Genomic DNA, 11,523 nt, shown 5'->3' on the forward strand with positions numbered 1-11,523 from the left:
CCATGCATCAGGCTGATTACATTACTGGCATCCAAAGAGTGAATTTACTCCACCTGTAATAAGACAGGTCAAGTATATGTAGCACATTTTAGCAACAAAGAACTTTATACCATAAAAAGATAATACTCTAACCAATTATGAAACAAGAAATAAACATTATGTTTTGTCTAATGTCCTCATTAGACAAAAGCTGATGGAGAACATGCTGCGCATTTTTAGTAAGCTGACCCAAGAAGGACAACTACAGTGTTTTGCTGTTTAGGATTACCAGTTTGGCTGTTTGGAAATAGGTCAAATCGTACAAAACAAGTAGAGTCGAACTAAAGGAGCATCACTCATTGCTCTTGTTAAAGCAAGACTGTCAGTCAACTGTTACTACATACATATAGATTTCTCAGTTTGGTAAATCACTTCCGTTATTTAGCATTTTATTAGAATTAAACATATAAACATTACATTAGTATAAGTGCAATAACAGGTTTTAGCATCAGAAGAAATAAATGCTGATCATTTGTTTTGAATAAAAAACATCAGATCATGCTTCAAGCCTTGTACACATAGCCGGATATTTATAAAAACAAACATTTCCCCCACATCATTTTAAAGAATAATATCGTAAGTTTTCATCCACATGGACCCATAAATCCACCCCTGAGCAAGCGTTGTTATAAACATGCCAAACCCAAACAGGACTGTGTAACTCAAAGCTAAAAACTACATCAGCCAATCAGAATCCTTCAAAACACAAAACACGACTTCCTGTTAAGAACTAAATATGGTGCCAGGGGGTTCATTTGTGTGGACAGATATATAGACTGGACTACTTTTAAAGAGCGTTTTAGAATATGAAAATAATAAAACACAAGATATTGATTGGAAGTCATGTCAAAGCAAGTACTATGTGGATACATTGTCGCAGTCTGTAATGTACAGGACCATAATTCTCCGTTTGTACACACACAATTACAGAGCTTTCTCAAATCTCCAATTTGGTCTGAGTTTTCATAAATAATAATGTTTAGTGGTATAAAACAGATCTTTTGTGTGGATGAAAGGCCCAAAAAAATTATTGTTTTTCCCAGATATCCAGCTACGTTTTGACAGGGCCCTAGATGTTTATTTTAAATATTTGTGGTAATTTTCCTCAACATTCGCAAAGAATGTCACATTGGACCTGTTTGCTTGGAGTATTACCATCAACAAATAAAACACTAAAAAAAAGTCATTTATAATATCAATATCGCAAACACCTACTATGTGATGGCAATATATTTATAATTCATTACCAACTAATATTGCAGTTTGTATTACAGATACTGCAATGTTACATTTGGTTTAAATTTATATTATTTTGAAGCAAATGCCATCATGTAATATTGAATGGCACCCACCGCTGAGAACTGAACATTTTGTTCATGTCTGAGATGTCTCTGTGTAAACATAATGTGTGTGTGTGTGTGTGTGTGTGTGGTACCTCTCTGAGCTCCGTGGTGACATAGTGCTGCAGATCTTTGGCAGATTTTGCTCTGGTGTCTTCATTTCTGCTCTTCAGCCCGCTGACAAACTGCTGCAGCACAGTGGCTGTCCCTGACATGATCACCATCGTTTTATCTGGAAATAAGTAACACGGGAGAGGTGCCACATCATTATAGGTAAGTCCTATTACTGTGTTAATAGGACTTACCCTTTAACGAGGCAAAACGAATATGCACGAGACATTCATAAAATGGGAATGAATGGGCGGAATGTTATAAATGAGAACACAACTTATGTCGTTTACAGACAGCTAGCAAGCTAACGAGTTAAGTTAGCAAGGGAATTACCTGTTAAGGTTTGTGGACAGTTATAAACATTACAAACACTGACCTTTGCTTTAAATAGTTACGTTACTAGACTAGCTTAGACACTTACAGGCACTGTAGCTGAGGCAAGACAGGGTCATGCTTGTTTTGTTTAGCTAGCTTTAGCCCCGGTGCTAATGCTAAGCTAGCTCATGTAGCTCCTACAGTGCGCAGAGCAGCAGCCCTCTGAGTTACTTACGTGTTTGTATTAATATGCTGGACGGTCGCTTAAATACTACTCGGATTATCCAAGGTATTTCTCATTGTATTACTAATAGCCTTGGACAGCTCACGGTGACTAACAGAGGTATGTCTGTGTTGGAACGACTCCAAAGTAATGCACAAGGGAAAGCCTTCACAAGGGTTCAGCTGCGCAAACTGCGCAAGGCTGCGCGCAACTAAAGCTTCATGAAGTTTGACTTCTTCTTCTTCTGATTTTATTGGCGGGTGACATCTAACGTTAAGATGTATTATCGCCATCTACTATGCTGGAGTGTGGACCAGAGTATCTCCCTTTATTCTAAATTCTCATAAATAATCCTGTTTCCTTCAAAAAATTAATAACTGCTTTATTTATTTTATGTTTATTTAATATCTTATTTAATTTTAATGTCTCTATATCATATTTCATAATTTCTCGTTTTAGCTTCTCTCTACTTGATGCATACTTTTCACAATGAATTATTACATGTTCTACTGTTTCCATATCCCTACCACACTCACAACTACCTGTTGGATGTTTCCCTATCAAATGTAATGTTTTATTTAATCCAGTATGTCCAATCCTCAATCTTGTCATTACTACTTGTTCTTTTCGGTTTTCTCCAATTATTTCCATATTTCCTACTTTCTTTTGTATATTAAATAAATGACGACCTTTATTTTCTTCCTCCCATAATTGTTGCCATTAGGACTTAATTTTTCTCTTAATAACTGATTTTATTTCAGATTTAGAATACGCTATTTCCATAATTTCCTTTTGTTTTAACGATTCTTTAGCTAAATGATCTGCTATGTCATTCCCTTCTATGTCTTTATGAGCAGGTACCCACATAAACCTAATCTTTATTTGAATTTGTGTTATTCTAAATAATATTTCATAAATTTCATATACTAATTCCATACGACTTTCAGATGAACTATTTAAAATGGACATTAATGATGATAATGAATCTGAACATATAAGAACATTTTCAATTCTATTTTGTTCTATCCACTGTAAGGCCATCAGGATTGCTAACATTTCCACTGTATAAACAGATAAATAATCAGATGTTCTTTGCTTCTTAAATATACCTAGTTCAGGAATAACATAAGCAAATCCTGTTTTATTTGAACCTAAATCTTTTGAGCCATCTGTATATATAACTGTAAAGGATTTATATATATTCCTAATTCTGTTATTCACAAAATTTTCCCAATTATTATCTTTATTTATCTGCATTTCTTTGTAAACTTCTAAATCTACATTCACATATGGAAATAGCCAATAAGGTGTAATTGGATAAGGCACTGCAGCAGAGTACGTCTTTCCCTGTATACCTATTTCCCTAGAGCATTTATCTGCTGCCCAGGCAAAACAGTCTATTTTAGCTTTATCACTCTCCCAGCAAGGTCTCAAAGTTCCTACTGCTGTATTATTTTCCTCCTTATGTCCCTGCAAACTTACCCAATAATTCAGCATAATTTGCTTTTGCCTTAAATATAAAGGAATCTCTCCCATTTCTACCTGCACTGCCAAAGATGGAGATGTCTTCAAAGCTCCACAACATAATCTCAAAGCTTGATTCTGAATAACTTCTAACTTATTGTTAACTGTTTTTGCAGCTTGCCCGTAAACTACACATCCATAGTCCAAAACTGATCTGATCAAAGCAACATAGATCTTTTTTAAATTAATTTTATTTGCACCCCAATCTAATCCTGTTAAACATCTCATTATATTTATAACTTTTTTACATTTCCCTTCAATATACTTTACGTGATCACTCCATAAAAGCTTAGAATCAAATATGATTCCTAAAAAACAAAATTTACTCACTTTTTCTATTTTTTCTCATACATTTTCAAATCCATTTCTTCAATCTTCTTCCTACCAAATACAACAGTCTTTGTTTTATCTACTGAGAATTTAACTCCCCATTTATAAGCCCAATTTTCAACAGATTTAATAGCTTTTTGTATTTTCTCATACACTAATCTTACATTTCTCCCTTTCCTCCACAAGGCTCCATCATCAGCAAATAATGACTGCTTAACATCCTGATCTACTTCTTCGAAAACATCATTAATCATGATTGAAAACAATAAAGGACTGATAATGCTTCCCTGTGGAGTACCATTATCAATTTTATATTTATTGGATCTTTTTACTCCTAACTGTACCTGTATAACTCTGTTCAACAAAAAATCTCTAATCCAATTATAGGTCCTTCCTGTAATCCCCATTTTATATAATTTTATAAGCAACCCATCCTTCTTTACCATGTCATATGCTTTCTCAATGTCAAAGAATATTGCTACCACTATTTCCCTATTAATTTGAGCTTTTCTAATATCTGATTCTAAACAGATAACTGGATCCATTGAACTCCTTCCTTTTCTGAACCTACTTTGACACGAAGACAGAAGTCCTTTACTTTCTACGTAGTATGTAATCCTTTCTGTTATCATTCTTTCCATAATCTTTCCTAAACATGAAGTGCAATTGGTCTATAACTTAGAGGGTTTGTTGGATCTTTTCCCGGTTTAATAATTGGCACAATAATTGCTCCCTTCCAATTAGATGGTAATCTTCCTTCTTTCCAGATCTTATTATATAAATCTAGAAGTTTTTCTTCAGCCTGACTCCCTAAATGTTTTAGCATAATATAGCATATCTGATCTTTTCCTGGTGCTGTTAGTCCTGATCTCAGTATTGCTTTCTTCATTTCCTGCATAGAAAAATAAACATCCATTACATTTCCTGGGTTTGTTCTGTCTTCTAAAATAACATTATTTGCCCTTCTTGTCTGCTCCCTCCTAAATTTCCCGTGTTCTGTCAAGTTATCTGAACTATGAATTTTTGCAAATGTTCCTGCCATTACTTCTACTTTCTCTTCATTTGTTACTGCTATTCCTTCTTTATGTTTTAGAATTGGGTATGTCCTGTCCTGTCTATTTCCCTTCATTTTCTTAATCATTCCCCAAACATTAGCTATAGGAGTTGTTCTGCCAATTGAATCACAAAAAAACTCTCCATTTTGTCCTCTTTGCCTTCTTAATAATTTTCTTTGCTTCCGCTTGATATTTTTTAAATTAAATTAAATTTTTAAAATTGTGTGTTTTCTTCAATATTCTAAAAGCTCTATTTCTTTTCCTTATTGCTTCACTGCACTCTTTTGTCCACCAAGGCACCTCTTTCTTTTTGCTCTTACCTTCACTTACAGGAATTGTTATTTTTGCTGCTTTCAATATAACTTCCCTAATATTTTCCTCTATACTCTCTATATCTAGATTTAAATTGACTTCCTCCATATATTTCTCACATATATATTTAAATATCGTCCATTTTGCCTTACTAAATATCCACCTTTCCTGCCTTTCTACTATCCCTTTCTCTTTAGATATAATGATTTTACAAAAAATTGGAAAATGATGACTACCTATTGTTGTTTCTTGTTCTATTTTCCACTCACATAATCCCGCTAAATCTCTAGACACCAAAGTTAAATCTATAGCTGAGTAATTTCCTGTATGCACATCTATTCTTGTTCCTCTTCCATCATTCACGCATACTAATTGATTATCTTCCAACAGCTGTTCTATTATATCTCCATTCGTATCTGTTCCCTGCCCTCCCCATAAATTGCTATGGGCATTAAAATCTGCACACCAAATAACTTTGTTTTTATTTTGTCCCTGAATTTCTTTTAATTTATCCAAGTCCAAACTTCTACATGGATTGTAATAATTTATTATAATAAATGGCTCTGCCTTTATCCAAATTTCCACAATTACAAACTCATCTTCTTTTCCTCTCTTAATCACTCTAAACGGGAACCCTTCCCTAATAAATATGGCACACCCCCCACTATCACCTTCAACCCTATCAAATCTAAGCAAAATATTTTAGTATTTTAAATTCTAATTGGGGTTTTAACCAAGTTTCTTGTATGCAAATAATATCTGGAGTTTCTTCTAATTTATCAATAAAATACTTCAATTCTTGTCCATTTGATATTAAACTTCTTGCATTCCATTGAAGAAGCAAGACCATATTGTTGTTATCCTATCCAAGCTGTCTCCTGACTGGCCTGAGCGCTGAGGTCATCCCTCACTTCCTCCCATGTCATTTCATTGATGTTAAGATGATTTGCTGCTGCTTTCACAATCACTTGAATTCTTTCTGTTTTTGACTTAATTTCCATTATTGCATTTATAACTCATGCAAAAATTGTCACTAATTTTCTTAGATCCACATACATTTTATTTTCTTTTGTTTGGTTTAATTCTGTATTCATCCTGTTTTCCACCCCAACCTCAGTTCTTTGCTTTACCACTTTAACAGCCTCTGCATAGGATATTTTGTTTCTTACTCCAACTTGTTGGACCTGCACTTCCCTCTTCATTATTTCACAGCCCCCATATGCCACACTATGGTTGCCACCACAATTACTGCATTTTGGCTGCCTGCTCTTGTTGCATTCTTCATACTCATGGTCTTCCCCACATCGTGCACATCTTCTCTTTCCTTTACATGTCTGAGCTGTATGGCCAAATCTTTGACATTTAAAACATCTAATTGGTCTTGGGACATACTCTCTTACATTGTAGGACACATAACCTAAATAAACTCTTTCTGGGAGTTTTTCTTCATCAAACTCTATCAGGATACTTTTACTATTGGTTTTTACTCCATTTTTAAAGGTCTGAAGCCTTCTTATATTTTTAATTTTTCCTCCTCTGAGATTTGATTTTATTTCCTCATCTGAAACCTCAATTGTGATCCCCCAAATCACTCCCTTCTTCCATTTACTTCCGTCTTGTACCAGACTCACACTTGTCACTCTATATTTTCCTATTTCTTTCATCCTACATGCTCTGTCTTTTTGTTCCTCTGTACTACAACTTATCATTAAGTTTCCATCTCTTAGTACTTTTGCACTTAGTGATGTCTCCCACTTGATTCTTCAGAATCATGGATAATCTAACTGGACTGATTCTTTGCAACGCCTTCTCCTCGTTAACTATAACAATCACTTTGAACTCTCTTATTTCCCTCTCCATTTCTTCTTCAGACTCATCCCAGCTTTTCACTACTCTTCCCTTCTTTTCTACACCTGCAGTTGCTGAAGAATTTCCTCTTTTTGGACTCATCCTTTCACTACTCGATGCTTCAGGACTCCCGTCACTTTCACTATCTATACTATTTCCCCACTCTGGTCCATTCACAGCACAGCTGAGTCTACCCGCCGTAGTCTTCATCCAAAGTTCTTTCACTAGTCCTCTGGATTTCCCGATAGAGTCTTGAATATTTCCCCAACGCCGACTTCCAGAAGTCCGAGGTGTTCTTAACTCTTCATCTTCTCCTTTTTCATTTCTTGATTTCAACTTTTTAACCATCAATCCGTTCCAAGCCGAGCGAGACCTCCGTGAACCCCACCGGGCGGAACAGTCAGCTCTCTACCTGGTCCCTTCATGAAGTTTTATTTTCTTTTTTTTCCCCTTTGTACCTGATAGGGAAGTACGGTACGGCACGGAGCCCTCCAGGGGACATTTTTTTTCTTTTGCGTTCCCTCGCAAAACTTTTGCGTTACCTTGTAAATGTTTTACATTCCCAGGTGAAAAAAAAGTATACTTAAGTATATTTCAAACATACTTACATTTGTGAAAGTACACTTTAAGTAAACTAAGTATTAAGTGTACGACCTATAAATATATCTGAAGTATACTAAAAGTATGCTTGTACCAATTTCGAAATTATAACTTTAAACACTTAAACATAATTGTACCAAAATACGCTTTTAATATATTAAATAAAAGTATATTTTAAGTGAACAAAATATATAGTGTAAATATACACTTGCTCAAGTATATTTAAAATATATTTAAAATATATTTTGTGTATATTTTAAAATATATGATCAAAATAGATTTTTTAAAAATTCACTTCACACTACTTTAAATTATTAATTTCACTATGTTTTAAAATGCATCTCAGTGTAAATTTTAGGCTAATAAAGTATGCCTTTTTTTTTTTTACTTTCTTTATTTAACTGGGTGAACCCCGTTGAGATCCAGATCTCATTTTTAAGAGGGACCTGGGCAGAAGTCTGCAACATGCAGCAACCTGATTACAAAATAAAACTAACTAATACATATGCAGAAGTATGATTTTTAGGCACCTATAAAGTACTTTTCATGTAATTTTTAGGCATACTTTTTAAGTACCTAAAAAGTATGCCTTTTTAGGTGCCTTAATAATCTTTTACTATTCATAATTCATTCATAATAATCTTTTTCATGATTCATAATTTCTCCTTTTGTTTTGTTGTCCATCTTTCTCAATAGCAGCCGACCTAACAACCTACCATGTCTGGGATGGACTTGTTCCTCTGTCCATGGCAGGTTCAGTGAATCAACTGTAGGACATCCACTGCCTAATGTCAGACTATCATGGGCCTCTTGATTTAAAAGGAGACAAACCAGTACAGAGCCTCCCTGCTCCTGCAAGTCACACTTCTTGGATGAACACTCATTACTGCAAACAGTTGTGTTAGAAATTAAATCTTTGTGTATCTATCCTGTAATTAATATCTATATGTATCTATTAATAAATGAATTGATGTTGTGTAGAGTTGTGTAAAAACTTGTATATAGCTTCTCTTGAGTGATCAGACAGATCCAACTGACTGATGAATTAGCACAGATTTTTCTGCAAATGGGGACCAGGAGGAAGTGCGTTCAGACCCCGGCAGGTGAAGTGCTGGTAATTTAAGTGAAGTCGCTTAATTTAATTTATTATAAGTTATTGGGGCCACAGTCAGTGGTTTTTGTCACTACAGAGAAAAATGTAGATACATTTATCTGCTTAATTTGTGATGGGATCTGGATTCACGGTGAATATTAACTAAACCGCATAAAATGCGACTAATTAGAATTAGCTGATGTTAATATGATTGTAATTTCACGGATAAAAATAGTACATGACCGATTTTTTTTTTTATGTTGTTGGTCAAGATAATGGATGACAAAAAAAGTCTAGCGCGACCTGCCGCCCTGACACCAACTCACACACATCGTCATTCACAGTCTTACTTGTAAATCGATTTTTCTTTTCTTGGACATTTTGATGTTAGCTTGTTGATGTCTCAGTTTTATTTGCTGGGAAAATCAATAAGCAGCTTGAGGTGACTCTGCTGCTCTCTAGTGGCGAGAAGCCGAAATGTTGGATGGTAACAATCGGAATGCATTATGGAAGATGTAGTTTGTAGTCAATTCGTGCTCAAAACCTATTTTAAGTCAATCATGGGCCTATAGAACGCTGGGGGGCCACATAAAATGTGGGCCTTGAGTTTGACACATGTGATTTAAAGTGAGCAACACCTGATCATACTTGACCATTTAACATGTATTTATATTATATTATATTATATTATATTATTTAGATATTTAGGAGAACAGCAGTGCTAGAATGATGCTGAAGAAAAATGAAGAAACTCTGGTGAGGTCTTCATTTAGTTTATTGAAATATGTATTAACTGTTTTTTTAAATAAACTAAACTATTTTATTATGAGAGGAGCAGGTCAGGGAAGGCATAGGAGAGTCAGGTGGAGTTTCAGACTGTGAAGATATAAAAATTATATTAATTACAATAAAACCAGAAAGGAGAACAGGTGAGGACTGATGTCAGGTTGATTTCTTTCAACGTTTCAATATTTTGTTCATTATTTCCACACTATAAGGGTAATGGTTAGGAGATATGAAAATAAAAGCACTTGAGGAGAGGTTTAAAAATAAATGAGTGAAGATTTTTGCTATCAGAAACGAGTTATGCAGTAAATAGAGTTGAGATGTATAATAATGTATACATCTGAAAATTAAGTCGTTTAAATTCTGTATGATAAAAACATACTTTTTTATATTTAGTTAATTCACATTCTGACACTGTACATTACTGTAGTGTCTGTTGTAAATCCATGAATCCATGCAGGGACATCAGGCTGCAGAGAGTCAGAGGGAGGCAGAGACAGAAACACATATCCGTAGATATTTTAGTTAAATGTTTGTGCTGAAAATGACAGGAAAAGAAAAACATTTAGTCTTTTTGCCTCAGTGTTTTTTATGGCTCATGTTTGGTAAGTTACTGAATGCAGTGCTGGGAAGTGAGACTGAGTTAACAGTGAGGAGCTAAGGTGTCAGATGTGAAAAGTATCAGATCAAACTGTTCCACTGATGTAGAGAGATGTTCAAGAAGAACAAAACTTGTTTTTTAGATTTTATTTTTGTTGGTCAAACTGCTGTATCGAGTTTAAAACTGTTGTGTCTTATTTTATGAGCTGTTTTCTACTTTGGTTTTAGAAAGAAGTAGAACCTGTTCAATTGCAAGTCAATTTATATAATTGAATTTTGACCAATAATCAAATGTCTTTTGACCAATAAAATATATCAGAATCTGTTAGCCTGTGTGTACTACCAGAGTATGTAGCTTGCTTGTTGTGAGGCAAATACTAAAGTGAGTGTTCATCCTGGAATGACAGTCATTATACTGCATAACTTTAATCTGGTTATTGGATTGTAAATAGTAACGTGTTAGAATACTTGTTACTGAAACAAGGGTCAGATTAGAGTAACGCATTACTGATGTGTTGATGACATAATTGTTTGACATTTCTGCTCAAGCTATTTACTGATCTGTCAGGTTTCCAATGTGCGTCTCCCCCAATGACAGACTCGTTCCTACACCCTTGCATGTATTTTCTATTACACTTTTGGATAATTTCTCTTTTATCCTTGGCTTTAGCCTGAGAACCAGGACGTCTCAGAAGTCATTGGAGTTCTCCCAGTGTGACCAGCAGACTGAAGCCCTGCCTGTGACCAGTGTTCCCAGTATAATAAATAAATGTTTTATTCTTTCACTTTTTGTGTATTTTTAAATATCACAATCTGAAATATTAGTGTATTAATGCAGCTTATGTAATGAAATAAAAATAATTTACTCTGTTAGAATTATTTTCACTCTTTGGTGTCAATAGCAGAGTTGATGTATACCGTATTAAATATTTTTTCTCTGGAAAAAAGTAAGAAAAATATGTAGTTTAATGTTTAATGTTTGACAATGACTGATTTATAAATCTACAGTCATTTCTCAAAAATTTATAAAAAATAAATACAAGACAATTTATTTCTTGTATTGAAACGTTAAATGTATAATAAATTATGGAATTATGTAAATATGTTATTTAATTAAACACTGTGAAAGTGTATCTGTTCATCAATGTTAATAGAGATGTGCCGATCAGGTTTTTTCCTGCCGATTCCGATCACCCATGAGGGCCAATCATGGCCGATCACAGATACCGATCACATAATTATTTTTTTTTTTATTCAAAAGCATTACCGGTTACATTACGTGGAAAAAGGAACCATGAATTTGTGGCGGATAGAATGTATATATTTCACACCAGAATGTATGCTTTT

At 34.3% G+C, this 11,523-nt stretch overlaps 1 protein-coding gene and 1 long non-coding RNA gene across 3 annotated transcripts in view; one reads left to right on the top strand and one right to left on the bottom strand.

The window, feature by feature from the left end:
• Nucleotides 1-2,230, bottom strand: part of mtor (mechanistic target of rapamycin kinase) — a 169,998-nt gene extending 167,768 nt beyond the window's left edge. The window contains exons 1-2 of one of the 2 annotated variants that reach the window (XM_088006846.1): nucleotides 2,041-2,230; nucleotides 1,475-1,611 (exon numbers count right to left, since the gene is read on the bottom strand). In XM_088006846.1, coding sequence (XP_087862972.1) covers nucleotides 1,475-1,603 — 129 coding nt within the window. In that variant the 5' untranslated portion in view covers nucleotides 1,604-1,611; nucleotides 2,041-2,230. The other variant, XM_088006845.1, reaches the window with a different exon arrangement.
• On the top strand, nucleotides 1,537-10,961 carry LOC148158213 (uncharacterized). The gene is made up of 2 exons (XR_015763684.1): nucleotides 1,537-1,652; nucleotides 8,394-10,961. It is a non-coding gene; the product is annotated as an uncharacterized LOC148158213 (long non-coding RNA).
• The last annotated feature ends 562 nt before the right edge of the window (nucleotides 10,962-11,523 follow it).

The sequence above is a fragment of the Poecilia mexicana genome, unplaced genomic scaffold, assembly GCF_051168715.1.
Source record: "Poecilia mexicana isolate PSO_F unplaced genomic scaffold, ASM5116871v1 scaffold_7, whole genome shotgun sequence".
NCBI classification, from domain to species: Eukaryota; Metazoa; Chordata; class Actinopteri; order Cyprinodontiformes; family Poeciliidae; genus Poecilia; species Poecilia mexicana.